Source organism: Haliotis asinina, chromosome 3 (genome assembly GCF_037392515.1).
Source record: "Haliotis asinina isolate JCU_RB_2024 chromosome 3, JCU_Hal_asi_v2, whole genome shotgun sequence".
Taxonomy (NCBI): Eukaryota; Metazoa; Mollusca; class Gastropoda; order Lepetellida; family Haliotidae; genus Haliotis; species Haliotis asinina.
Window position 1 is genome coordinate 85,217,954 of NC_090282.1, and position 14,670 is coordinate 85,232,623.

The following is a 14,670-nucleotide window of genomic DNA, read 5'->3' on the forward strand; positions in this document are numbered from 1 at the left end:
GGCAAGCGATTCCACAATTTTGGAGAATAATGCTTGCACACGTGCATGTAGATCATTTAAGAGTGTCCTAATGCTGATTCCTGTTGTTCGACAGGTTCAAAACATTCAATGTAAGCTATTTACACGTCTTCAATACACATGGCAAGCAAGTTGGCAACAAGAAACTAGCGCAGAATTTTATGTTTCATTACGGATACTCTACAACATATCTCCTGATTTCATGCAAGACATTATTTACCTCCGGTTGCACAATAACGACACGAAATCCTTGAAAGTTCTGATCTTGATGTGCCGGAGTATATTTGTCAAGGTGTAACTGCTTTACAAAGATGAAGGTCTCTTACAACATTAGTGGATCAATAAAGTTTCTAACTCATTAAAGGAATTTCTTAAACTGGTTGAAAACTACTGGGAACTAAAGGGAATAAGGTTAAAAGGTTTTACGATTTTTTCAATGGTTAACCATGAGACTTACGGTTGACCTGTTAATCAAAGGAAGCGTGAAGCCCATCTCTGGTGTCCGCACCGTCATATTGCAGAAATATTGCTAAAAGCGGGGTAAAACCCAACTCACTCACTAAATGGGTTTGTAGTGTAATTTTGAGGTGGTGCCCTTATGATTAATGGAAGGCTGATTGAGAAACTAGTGATAGCTGACTTGCAGCTCTAGGTTTAATATTGTAAAACCGTTGGCTAGAGGCAATTCTAGAGAACTCATGGTTGATTTATTTGACTGTAGTGCTACCAGGTGAATGAAAACACTATCCCTTTTAAAGAGGTCAAGTGACACAAGTGCTATATTTGATATTGCTAGGGATAATCTACATCTTCATTGTCTACTTGATATCACGTTATCTTAATAATGACCCGTTGTAATACTCATGATTTTGGTGTTGAACCCTCTCTCTGCAAGGTCAATGTATTCTGTAACTTGCTTTATTGAATTGTAAAATAAAAACAATTCCCTTTCAAATTTGTGTGGCACCACATATAAGACATCATTAAAATTCTACAAAAGAAGATTGCACCACTAAACAATTTCTTTTATGTGAGGATCAAAATTTATCAATCACTCCTCATGTCCTTTTCACCCCCGGAATATGTATAATTTAAGAACCGATAAAACAACCTCTGAACTTTAAAAACGTGGTAATGTATAGATTAAAAACAAATGTGTCAAAAGGAGTAGTCTTTTCCAGCACAGAATTTCCAAATGAAACAGCTATCTTTTACCCAGCCTGGTTTAGCCTGAAGTTACAAACATGCTCATACATACTTTTTTTGATTTTTAAAACATGTGCCTTCTTCTCTAGATCAGCAACATTTGTATATGTACATGGCCATATCTGAAGTAGGAAAGTGCAAGCATATAGGAGGAGAAAGGACAAGAACTTCAGCCATCTGCATATGCCTGACAGTTCTCGTACCAATCCCTGAAGGTTTTCTACAATATTAAAATATGTCATTCGCATTTCCCTACTAAATATCCTCAAAGTGCACAAGAAGTCATTAGAATCAACAAATAGCTCCATGGAACAGATGAGTTTTTAGAAGACTTCTAAATCTGGGATAAACAAAGCAAGAACAGATGTGGTGAGGCAGACCATCCCTCTCTCTAGCAGCAGCATAAGAGGAGAAGCGTTGTCCAAATCCTGTGAGCTTGACTTTGGGTGCTGTCAAAAAGTTCTGGTTTTCTGACTGAAGTGATACAGACAATAAGGCTGTATTAGTTCTGAGAAGTGGACAGATCCTGTGTCGGTCAAACACTGATCAGCCAGGCAAAGTATTCTGAAGTCAATCCTGTGCTTGACAGGAAGCCAATGGAGTCCTGGAAACACTGGAGCTATATGGTTGTACCTATTACTGAGAGATGTGATGCCACCGATGATGCAGTTACCTTTGTTTTTGGTATCAGTGACAATACGGTCTAGTTAGTTTGATTTTTCATACCAGTGATCATAAATAGACTGCAGTTTATACTTTAACCTTAATCTACATCAACTAAAAATAGAAAAGTCATAGTGTTGTGTATAGATTTATTCCCAAGTTGTCTGTATTTCTGAATAAAATCACTGAATTTGCTTTACATTGATTAATAAATATTTGAATAAAAGTCACTAACCATTCTTAAAGATGGTGATAATACAATATATCTCCAAATATCAACTATGGAATATTAAATCTCTAAATATAATCTTCTTAACATCACACACCAACAGGAAAGTTGATGGTATACATGTTCTTGTTACAAGGCCAGTGTGGCCACAATCAAGACATCCTGTAAGAAAACAGCTCCATTTGATACATAAAACCTAATGCAACATCACAAGACACTTCCAAACAAACTGTAAATACAAGTTATAACTGCACAAAAGAAGTTTTAAGATTTTTGAACATTTCTAAAAACAAATGTTTACCACTAATATGGCAATGTCCCCTGTCACTTGAGAAGAATGAAATATTTATAACATATTCATTGCTCTTTACTTTTTTGCTCACTTACAAGATGTGTGAAATAACTGGTGTCTGGATAATCACTCAATGCAGGCTGTCAACAAAATTGAGGACACTGGTTGCAATGTTTTATGGAATATTTTGTTAACATAAATTCAAAAAGTCGACAAGTGTTGTGGTCATACTGAAAATAAGATAAAGGTCACCCAAATCGGCTAGTGTTTGCACAATCACCTAATGTAAACTCATCAAATGTAGGCTGTCACCAAATTTGAAGACATCAAATAAAAGAGTTCATGAGATATGTTAAAGAGTGTTTAAAGTGTTTGAAGTGTCATAGTGACCTTGAAAGTTCAAGGTCACCAAAACTGACTGGTGTCTGTGTCATCCCCCAATGTACGCTGTCACCAAATTTGAAGATACTGGGTACACTAGCTCATGAGATATCGCGTTAACAAGAATCTGGGTAGTGGTGACCTTGAAAACATGCTCAAGGTCATCAAAACTGACTGGTGTCTGCATAATCCCCTAGTGTAGGCTGTCACCAAATTTGAAGGTATTGCGTACAATAGTTCATGAGATAACACATGAACAATCTTTGTGACAGATCTTGTTTTGAAAGGAGTCTTAATTTGAGGAGTGTCATAGTGTATGTTAGGTCCACAGGCAAACTGTAGCGCAGCATTGAGAAAATGACAAGTCTTTGTGTATGCAAGCGAAGCTTCACTCGCATATGAGAGGACTTGTTACATTCTCTCTGCTGTGCAACACCATTCGCGCTACAGTTTGCCTGTGGTTTGGTCATAGGAGCTACAACTATGTTGCACAAGGAGTCTGTGGTTCTCAAAATGGATAGACTATTGTCTAAGAAACATGCTATTGCTATGATTGCATATAAAGCTATACCATCATACACAGGACAGCTTCCATCTTTAGACATAACATAAGGAATGTATGATAATCTATACAAACACCTTTGTGTCAGGTTACACATGACTAGAGCAACAATGTAAAGGCGGTGGGAATGTTTTGATTAATACTTCCAAACTTAGAAAAATTCTGCTAGAATGCTCTCCATAGTTTTCTCAAACACTGAACAAGAATCTCTGCAGAATCTTTTGTCCAAATTTACCCTTGTGTTTGTAAGTTTCCTCTTAAAAGTATAATCAGATTAGGTTCACATTCCTCAAATCAATCGTAGAGCTACAACTGTCATGGGTCCATGTTAAATTATGGGCATTAAAATCATCCTAGGGTTACAATCCTTTTTTGAAAATGGTACCCAGGAAATACATTCAGGAAATATGTGGGGTCAAGATCAGCCTCATAGAAGAGGCCTTGCTAAGTCTATTTAAGTAGAAGCCTTAACATGTACGGTACTTCCAACAATCAAACCCATAGGTCTGTCTGAACACTGACCATAATATTAAAGTTCAATGAACAAAGATACATGACTATTATATAATATTTGTACAAACAATTCAAAAGAACATACTCAGTTAAGTGAAGAGATGTAAAGATATTTGACCTGCCAAGACTTGGAATATCTAACTTACTCTGATGATAAATACATACACATATCAGTGAGATGAAATGCTGCATGAATGGTTTCAAATATCTTCATCTTGTATTACCTTTTTGTGGAGTACGCTTCAATAGCTGTTCAGTTATACACCTTCACAATCAGACATTTGTACAATTATATACCTGTACAATAACAACACAACAGACATGATCATGAAGAATATGAAATAAAGTATAAACATCATAACATATGTAAATGTGTGGTTATTTGAGCAAGAGCTGAGGAAACATCTTGATTATGTAGACTTTGGTTGATGACGAAATATAAAAATAACTGCGCAAACACGACCTAGTTGCTTCTCATTAAATGATATATCAGCAGCATACACTTCATGTTATAGCCCACGGGAAGGCTTTCATAAGTTTCATCAGCACCCATCATAAACATTTTTCAAACATCTAAGCTACAGAAGGCTGTAAATATGCAGAAAAACAAAACTCAAGTGAGCTATTTTGTTTCAGTGTTTTGATGCTAGAGAGCATCTCAGTTATAAGCAAAAGTCTTCCAATAAATTATTTCTGAATTCTTGGCTTGACATTCCTATCTAAGACACTATTGTTGGGCACAGGGGTGATCCATAGGGAAAGACTTCACTTGTGCCACCAAGAAACCAGGCTTGCTTTATCTTCCACCTCTGACAGTCACCCTATCCAGCTACATGTAGCACACTTACATATGTGGTATAATATATTCATATCTACTGCTTTTTTGGCAGCTGTTTACAAAATATATTTCATGTATCAATCACTGTCAGTATTCAATATTTGTCAAGTTTTGTCATATATTTATCACATTTCATAGACGTGATTGTTATATTCCATGTAGCACGTTGATGTCACATGCTGAGCTGACAAAAATGAACAATCGCAGGATGTGGGATCCATTTCGAAAAGTGCTAATGTTGAATGATACATCTGGGATGAGTAATCTCTTGGGTAATACAAATGAGAGTATTAACCATATAATCTCCCTTCACAAGTTACTGCAATATGAAACGACCTTGTGCTGTAGACTGTTTTACATGATGGAAGTTTTGAAAACAATAATCAACTGTTAATAAGTCTCAGTTGTACAAACACCAAAACTTGGCTAAGTTGACACATGGCTCCAGTCCACTGTAAACTGATATATTGTAAAGTTTTGCAAAGAATATGACAAACAGCATATAACTTGAGTATACAATATGTCCCACTAATTTCCGGAAAATGACAAAAAAAAAAACCTCCCTAAATATGAAAAAGAATTATTTTGTGATCAATTTGTAAGGTCTCAAGATGAAATACTGAGTGGATTTTCAGTTCTGATTTTTCAAAAAGTCAGATAAATTGATACTGATAATAATTATTGCCTAATATTGGACATTTCAAAAGGTTCATGCCATAAAGATGTGTGAAATTCAGCTAGTATGTTGCAAATATCATTTCTAAAAACTCTTCATATGTCAACATAAAACATGACCACACAGAGGTCTTGGCTCACGGTATACTGACCAAAGACACACAAAACATACATTCTTATCACTGGTACATATCAGCTGACTTCATCAGGTACGGGCCATTTGTGCATCATACATGACTCTGTTTACTGAAAGAAACCATAATGAAAAGTGAATGGATAAATTCATGTATTGCCTCCTCATCATACTGTATACTGTTCCTATGAACTCTGATTACCATAAAAAATCATTTGAACACATCAAGAATGAAATGCTACCATGGCACCTTGGTGAAAGAGCAATGTTTGAGATAATCTAAAAACACCACAAAACATCATGCCACTGAAGCTCTCTTTGGCTCATGCTTAGAAACACTTGCTATTACATAGTTATGTTATACAACATTTTAACTACTGTATATTCATCAAAGGCACAGGCCATTTGCTACCATGAACCAATCAGAGGACTTAAGGCATTTACAATCTCAATGTCCCTCAAATGTTCTGGCTAACCATGAATGATGAGAGACCATCTCATTCATTTCAACTCTTTGAAAACATGTGGTTTCATGTTTCATAAATAGAAAGTCAAAATGTGTCAATATTGTTTCAACAATAGGTTCCCATTTACAATTGAAATAATAAAATCTAGAAGCAGGTTCACAGTTCATGCATGTTTTGATACTGCAAACATACCATTTTTTGCATAAAAATTAACATCTCTCTTTACCTATTGACCATCTATCTAAGGCATAGTACAAATGATGAATGGCTTAGTCCTCTTTCTTCTCCTCATTTTAGCCCTTCTGGACTTTTGTAGTCATCAGTGAAACCTGTAAGACAGGTCTAATATGTCAACATAGACATAAGACAATGACTTAAGGCACATGTTTGATGCATGAATATTAGGAAACAAACTGAGGGGAAGATGCCAGCCAAATGTGTGGGTGTAGTTGGAAGAAAATACTTATGTAGTCTAATTATTTCTCATTCATGACTTCAAAGAATGTTAAATGACAACAGCAAGCATTTATGGGAATACAAGGACAGCACTTTCTACATGTAGCTATACTTGACAAAATTTAATATGAGCAGTAGCAAAAATAAGTTGTTTATCTCTTAGACATTGTTTTAGAAAATAGTTCATTTTAGGGTGTACAAATGTTTGGTGTAACAATCATATTTGCATGAGAAGAAAACATTACCAACCTGTTTCTGCGGACTGCAATTTACAAAAATAATATGGGAAATATAGGATATAATCTCACTTGGACTTTCAGCCAAAGTTTTCTACACTACATTGAATCATTTATGGAATGTAATTGTACACATGTACAAGGGAGATCAATAAGATATACAGATAATAGATTGTGGTAAGGAATGTGGTCAACAATTGTAAAAGGAATCAAAATTGTAGGCAATGATGTGATAAAAATCCAGAAAAGAACTCCTTATCAAAATTATCACATGGGACACATGGACACAACAATTCCATGAAGAAGACACATAAGAACTTTTACATCTTGGGTCTCCATATCATGTACCTCAAGCTTCCATTCAATGTAGTTACAATTATCAAGGCGATATCCAAATATTATAAACATACAGAATCATAAACATTCAATCTTACATATAAAACAAGCATTTTTGCATTATAAATACTATTGCAATATACTCCATATCAACTGTTTTTCAATACATAAAAATGAAAACATGGCTGACATATCTGTTTTATGATATCACTGACATATCTCCTATGTCCAGATTTTGGCAGTGTCATGAATCACTGGTACCAACATTTCAGTTTTGTCTCTCCTGATTAAGAGTCTGTAACACAACAAAACATAAATTTTACAGTACTATTATCTGAGTTCATTCTTGAAAAAATTCATGTCCACAACTAATAGCAAACCAAGAGGATATCTGGGATAAAAAATAGCTCACAAAACATTTGTCCATCAAATCAAATACAAACTCAATCAAAATGACATGAATATAAGTCATAAAGGTGATATTTCCTTTCAAACCACAATCCTGGAAGACTCATTTCATAGCAGCTACCATATCTAGACTGTCCCATTATGAAATGTAACAACTGGTATATAAAATGTTTATAATTACCATAAATATTCAGCAATATACAAGCAGTATTTGCACAGATTAATCACATTGTCTGTCCTTGTCAAGACCAAATGATTAGACCTCCTGAATACAAAGTTTAAGGAAATGTTTGTTGTACTTCTTGTTAGCATCAGATGTCTTTTTAATATCAGACAAGTTAAATATGTCTTTAATTTGGCTTGGTTCAACAAGCATAATATTTATCAGCATTTAATACTCTGCAACTTGCATCTAATGCTGTTGAAATGAATTCCCAAGACAACATCACTTCAAGGGACAAAGAGAGCCATGGAACATGTAATGCATAGTTTGGCAAATTTGAACATTCAAGAGGTATGTCTGAACTCAGTAGCAAAGGTAACCTTTTGTCAGTTCTCAAATTGTTTAGTTTACGTAATATTCTAATTTCCAAATTTAGGAATTTATATAAACCAACATATTCCAGACAGGCTGAATAAAGCCTGTTGAGTACCTTTGACTGCTGGCAGCTTAGGACACGGATCCATGAAAACACAAACATATTCCTGAAGCATGTCTGATACAAACTGTTACACAAATGTGGTTGCTTAACCAAATGAAAATTCACACCCAGCAGGTTCTGCCCTTGAAAAAAGACACAACCAGTTTAGATCAGGACAACAATATGACCCGAACATACCCAGACTGGGTAGAAATTATCCTTAACAAGATAACATCAAGCTGTGCAATTCTACTAGCCATCAGGACCTTAACCAAATCAGCTACACTGGCCCAGACTAGCTCTACTTTTCACCCTAATAATACATTAATATTTATAGCAAAAGACACCGTACATAATGCAGGGCATCGAATAGCTTATTACAACAGTACATGTTGTGTGCTGTTCTGTATTAGACAAGGACATCTTTCGTCCTTCTTGTTCATTACTACACAGATCAAACAAAAATGGAATAAATTTGAAGCAAGGCACTGTTTGACTGGACAGAACATATCTTGAGGTGTCTTGTCTACCTTAGTCAGGGATCTTCTCAACATGATCAGAGTATTTTACATAACATTTCTTCAGCAAAATATAATCTTCTGGTCATCACAATCTTCCCCTTCTTTCTGCTTCTGATACAGCCCTGTAATAATGCGAGAGCTTCCCTTGGGACTGAGAGTCCGGCTTCCCTCGGCCAGTGGGTTGACAGGCGCCCTAATGGGTGAAACTGTCCCTCCTTGATCATCATTCACAACTGGAGATTCTTCTAATGTGTGTTTGCCAGGACTGGGTGTTACTAAAGGAACTATTTCTTCTCTACCATTTCTATCAGCCATATCACTTTTTGAAGGAGTCTTTCTATGTACTCTGGGGCTTTCCTTTGCAGGACTGCTTTTCACATGTCGGATTTTGCGATGTGGTTTCGGGCTTGATTTAACTGGGGTGGAGTACCTCCCATAGAGAGTTTTTGCATTTTCAATAGTGTTTAGTGTTGTTAGACTTGTATCCAAACTGTCTTTGCTCCTCATTAAACTATCCTTACTTCTACGAAGATCCTCACGACTATTTCTGAAGATTTCTGTGGCTGACTTTACTGCCTCCTCCAGCAGCATGCTTGCTGATGCTCTCTGGTGGTAAGCCAGCTCAGCAAGGGCATGTAATTGCCTTGCCTGTTGTTTGCCAAGCTGATCTACCAGTTTATAAAAATAGCCATCTTTATGAAGGAGCAAGTTGTACGGGATATCAAATTCCTTTAGCTCTCCGTCATCAAGGACCTGCAGAATAAATGTGTACGTAGAACATTATCACTGACTTTAATTGCCTGAATGGGATATGTAATTAATTTCAAGACAGACTAAATGACCAACTTGATTATAACACAGTGCAGTGTCGATTAGAAAACTGTAACAATGTCAGTTATCCTGTGTTGTTAGTTGCTACAGGTTGTGAATGTAGGGAAACCATAATCTGCCTTTTTAACATTAAGGTACAGAGATTTGACTTTCATGCTCAATTTTAAACACGTCAGGATCTGCAACGAGGCAATACCTATCAAAATTGTAAACATGGTTGTATATATGCTATTTTTTTCAGAAACTGTAATTACTCTTGAATCTATAACAATATTATTTGGTCTCCTCAACTGCCTCAAACCCTGAGCTGCATGTTCTGTCTGAATGGAATGTAAACATGATCTAAATATCACCTACCATGATTCTGTCACAGTCCATGACCGTGTTCAGTCTGTGAGCTATGGTCAGAACTGTGCATTCACGAAACTTGGCTCGCAGAACTCTCTGGATGAGTTGGTCAGTCCTGAAAAATGATTAGAGTAATTGTTTAAGATGACTGAAAGATATTGGCTATTTTAGTGAGAATCCTGCAACATCAGTTATTCTAGCAAGAATCCTGCACCTTCAGTTATCCTTGTATATGGGCCACTGGCCTTTATGCAATAAACTGATTGATATCCTAGTGAGAATCCTGCACTCAGTTATCCTAGTGAGAATCCTGTAATTTCAGTTATCCTAGTGAGAATCCTGTAATTTCAGTTATCCTAGTGAGAATCCTGCACCTTCAGTGATCCTAGTGAGAATCCTGCACTGTTATTCTAGTGAGAATCCTGCACTTAGCTATCCTAGCAAGAATCCGGCACTCATTTATCCTAGTGAGAATCCTGTATCACTTACTCATGGTCGACATGAGCAGTTGCTTCATCCAGTACCAGTATCTTGTTGGCAGCCAGCAGGGCTCGGGCTAAACAGACAAGCTGTCTCTGCCCGACACTGAAGTTGTGTCCAGATTCTGCCACGCCCATATACAAGCCTCCTGGACTGTCCTGAATCTTTGTCTTCAGCTGTACCTGTGCATCCACATACAAGACGATGGTTATGATATTTGCTGTCAACCTGTAGTAGTTTGTGCAGCACATCTGAGTCAACTAGCCCTTCTAAGCTTTTAGAGATGGAATATTCTTTTTAGACAGTATACCAGAATTAGATTAGGTTGTTTATGTGTTAGTATTAGGTGCCATAGTCTTTTTGTTCAGGTATGCTTATATTAAAACTTACAAGAAGAGTGGGATTCAAACTAACTTCTCTTTGTTGAGAAGCGTTTCAATGATTTTGAAAAATACAGAATTCTGCTATTGTGCTTATGAAAGTATTATTTGTTCCTATTACAGGCTCTATCATGAAGTTGTGTAGTTATCATACCAATAGTTATTCTTTCACAGTAAAATCCCAATGTGTAATGTGATCAATGATATATTCTTTTGAAAGTAAACAATTGTGAAAATATATTGTGTAAAAATATACACACTGCATACTGTGTCACAATTTATGAATAAAATATTTAGAAATTTATCCCTCCTGCTCTAATAACGAATAAACTGATGTCACATCAACAAAACTATGTTGTGCCATGAGCATTCTGAAATGAGGTCCCTATCAGACGCATGTGTTACCTGTTCCAGCACCTGCCACAGCTTGTCATCTGTGTACATGTCCAGGGGGTCGAGATTCCGTCGCAAGGTGCCCGTAAACAGAACAGGGTCCTGGAAACAGGTCAGAAATACTTCACATTATATCTACAACACATATCATAATTGTTTTGCAATCTCACAATGCAAACTTTGGAATGATTCAGCTTTGTTTGGCAACTTGCAACAACATTCTTTTACTGTTCAACACCACATGGATCAGCCGACCTTGAATACTCTTGATAACGAATTAACATTGCATGTTAAATTAATGAATTTTACACATCTGAGAACCCTGAGTATTACAACAGTGTATTAACAATGGTAGAGCCAAATAGAAGAAATCAGGCTGACAATATGGATATTGAACACTGAACATTTCCACTGGGCATTGAATAATCACACCTGAGGGATGACTGATATTTTCTCCCGGAGTTCAGTAAGGCCAATGATAGTGATATCCATGCCATCTATCCACATCTTCCCTTCCGGCTCAGCCAGACGCAGGAGAGCTGCCAGGAGGGAGCTTTTACCTGCACCCGTACGGCCCACTATGCCGATCTGAAATACATTCAGTACAGGATGCTAACGGATACTTTTCATATGTGAATATATAATGGAAAACTTGAGCTTATCACAGCCAGAAGGCTCAAGTTTTACTTTCTAAACATGCCTTGAACATTTAATGATTTTTCAATATTTGACATATTTGGTGAAACTACAGTTTCAAGTTGTCATTCTTCAAGTCAGAAATATTTACAATCATTACTGTCTGTGTTGTGTATTTCCATGTGGGTGTCTCACAACAGCATACATTTGCTAGGAAGCGTCAAGAAATCAGGTGAGAACTTAACACACAATGTTCTTCAATGATCCAGGCTGCTGACAACAAATGCTGTTATCAGTTACATCTAACTTACTTTCTCCTTGCTCTTGATATGAAAGTTGATATGTTTCAGAGAATAGGGTAGACTATCCTCATATTTAAGACAGGTATCACTGAATGTGATGGTGCCCTGCATAGGCCATGTGTCTGGGGGTGGACGATCAGATTCCATGGGCCCTTCCTGGGCCACCTTGCTGTATGACACAATGCGCTCAACCGAAGTCATCTAAAGAAGAACAAGCAGGGTATGTCAAGTGAATTTGATAAAATGCTGCAGTGAACAGTAAGTCAGCCAACCTGCGTGGTTGATTATCTCAAATACGCAGTCAAATTAAAAGCTTGCATCATTGTTGACTCCAAAATATTGCAGGAATAACACATTTCCAATCCAGCCATCCCCAAATTAGCCAACAATAATGACTGTCAACCGCTGTGACAACCAGGCATTGTTGTACAGCAATTTGGAACCAGAACTTGTACTTCAATATAAGCTTGTCATTGGAAATCTTGTATCAAAAGTAAGCTAGGCCCTGTCTTGCATATCACAAGTGGCTTGTATTGTGTACAAACCACTTGTTGTGATTAGTGCAAATCAAAATCAGATTCAAACAATGATCAGTACATCCTGTCAATAAGAGAATATTTACCATAGTGAGTTGCAACAAACAAAAAACTATATTTACAATGTTTATAACTCCCTTCTTAACATTGCATGGGAATAATATTTAAGTGTGTTTTTAAACCCCCACAATAGGTCATTTTCAAGCTACAAGGTGACATCCTGTAAAAATAGACCAGACCAGACAAACCAATGATTCAAAATGTGAGCTATGTATGATCCACCCAAAGATCAACAAAGACACAGAAATAAGCCATTACAGTGTACACAAATAGAGTCAGACCCTCAGACAAGTCTGCCAGATTCTCAGATGTAAGCCTACAACCTGCAGGCCCCAGTGTCCAACTGTCTATTTCCCATTAATGACTTTCACAAAAGTTGCTTCATGTGACATGTGTCTCTTGTTTACTGTTTATTATTCCAACATTTGTTAATAATTTCATATGCCTGTCATAAGGAACATTAAATCTGAAAAGTGTGTCTAATTTTTATTCGATGTGTCCTGTGAATTTTCAGCATGTCAGACAGACATCTGAAACGTACAGGATCCAAAGTCCTGTTACCTTGTGAACACTACACTATATCAAATGTTTAGGCTGCTGGGGACATTAACCTGAAATAGATACATGCAGCAACAAAACAAGTACATCATGCTTTGTAAAGGAAGATTAAGGATGAGTCATCGAGACATATTTGTTCCATATTTTTAAGTGTCCGAGCTTACACACCTTTCAAACTGAACGACAAGACCCCAAAACAAAAGTATTTGATACAGAGATTTTTGCAGGCAATTTAAAATGACATGAAATAATAAACAATCATTAGCACGAATATATCTGGTGTGTCACTAAAACTTACATAGTTTTCCACCTCAGCTGTTATTCTCATCAGAAATTCAAATGGTTCCATTACAGATGATGAGTAGAACAAAGCCAGAGACAGCAAGCCAATGGACACAGCTGAAAACAAAATGGTATGTAATGAGGCTGTGAAATATCACCTAATAGAGAAAGAATTGATTTACAGATTTCAACTTCCTTGTTACTACCATGTGACCTTTATTGAGCAAGTGGTCAGCAACAACTCAGTTGTGTTAGCACCTGTGTCTGGTGCCCACATGTCAACTTTGTCTTCATCCTATGTTGTGGAATGAGAAAATATCACAACAAGTAACTTTTTTATATTTTTTTTCTAAAAACTGGGTTCATACATGTGGGGAACCGAACCCGTGTCTTTGATGGCATAAGCAAATATCAGCAACACATGAGCACTGTTAGAAATAACAGACTTTCTAAAAGGCTGTGGCTTTTCAGGAAATAGAGCATATGGGTGCCAATGTTCCTGTTTGCATTCATTCTTGAAGGAGGCAACCCTTGGTAACTTAACAAGTAAATTACTGTTAAATTTGTCCCTTGTCCCTTTGTCCAGTATGAAACTGCATGTCAAGGACACCATGGCAACTCTTCAGGCAAGAAGACTGGCAGTCATAGATCAAAGGACTCAACTTCATCAAAACTTGTTATCCAGTATATATTTTCACGGTTATTTATTAAGGTTCAACTCTGCCAAATCTTTTAAATAAAATAATGAAATATCATCAATTGTTCTTGACAAATCAAAACAGGATACTACAATATCTGACTACCTATTCATACCAATACATTTGTATGATGATGCACACCATAAATCAAGAAGTTACCATAAGCACATCAAAACAGAAATAGCATGTCCACAATTCCTTACATAAGCAAGTGCTGTTTTAAGCTGACCATAGAAATGTTTACTGTGTTTTGAGTTAAAAATTTGTTAGTCAATAAAATAATTACACCATTCAAAACAAAAAAGTAGGGCATACTGGATTTACAAGACTGATAAAATGCAGCAATGATGAAGGCAAGGAGGAAATGGATGATGGGACACTGTGACCCTTTACTCGGTTCCCTTGGAAATGTTTGACCTAAATACCATGGCATTGGCTAGTAGTATGTTTACAATATAAGTTGTTCACTGGTCATGAGGGGCCCATGGGCTCATGTACCCTCGAGGTTTGTTTATGTTCCCCGAGCCGCTGGGACCAGTGAACAATTTATTTATCTTGCCAAACAACTGACTTTTAATTTTGAACTGTTTA

The 14,670-nt window shown here is 36.7% G+C and overlaps 1 protein-coding gene across 1 annotated transcript in view; it reads right to left on the minus strand.

Moving 5' to 3' along the window:
* Positions 1 to 7,106: 7,106 nt before the first annotated feature.
* Positions 7,107 to 14,670, minus strand: part of LOC137278650 (ATP-binding cassette sub-family C member 4-like) — a 43,300-nt gene continuing 35,736 nt past the window's right edge. Inside the window, exons 24-30 of the mRNA XM_067811148.1 lie at positions 13,398 to 13,498; positions 11,955 to 12,146; positions 11,440 to 11,595; positions 11,020 to 11,109; positions 10,244 to 10,416; positions 9,764 to 9,869; positions 7,107 to 9,328 (exon numbers count right to left, since the gene is read on the minus strand). Of these exons, the coding sequence (XP_067667249.1) occupies positions 8,636 to 9,328; positions 9,764 to 9,869; positions 10,244 to 10,416; positions 11,020 to 11,109; positions 11,440 to 11,595; positions 11,955 to 12,146; positions 13,398 to 13,498 (1,511 nt within the window). The 3' untranslated portion in view covers positions 7,107 to 8,635. The remainder of the gene's footprint in view (positions 9,329 to 9,763; positions 9,870 to 10,243; positions 10,417 to 11,019; positions 11,110 to 11,439; positions 11,596 to 11,954; positions 12,147 to 13,397; positions 13,499 to 14,670) is intronic.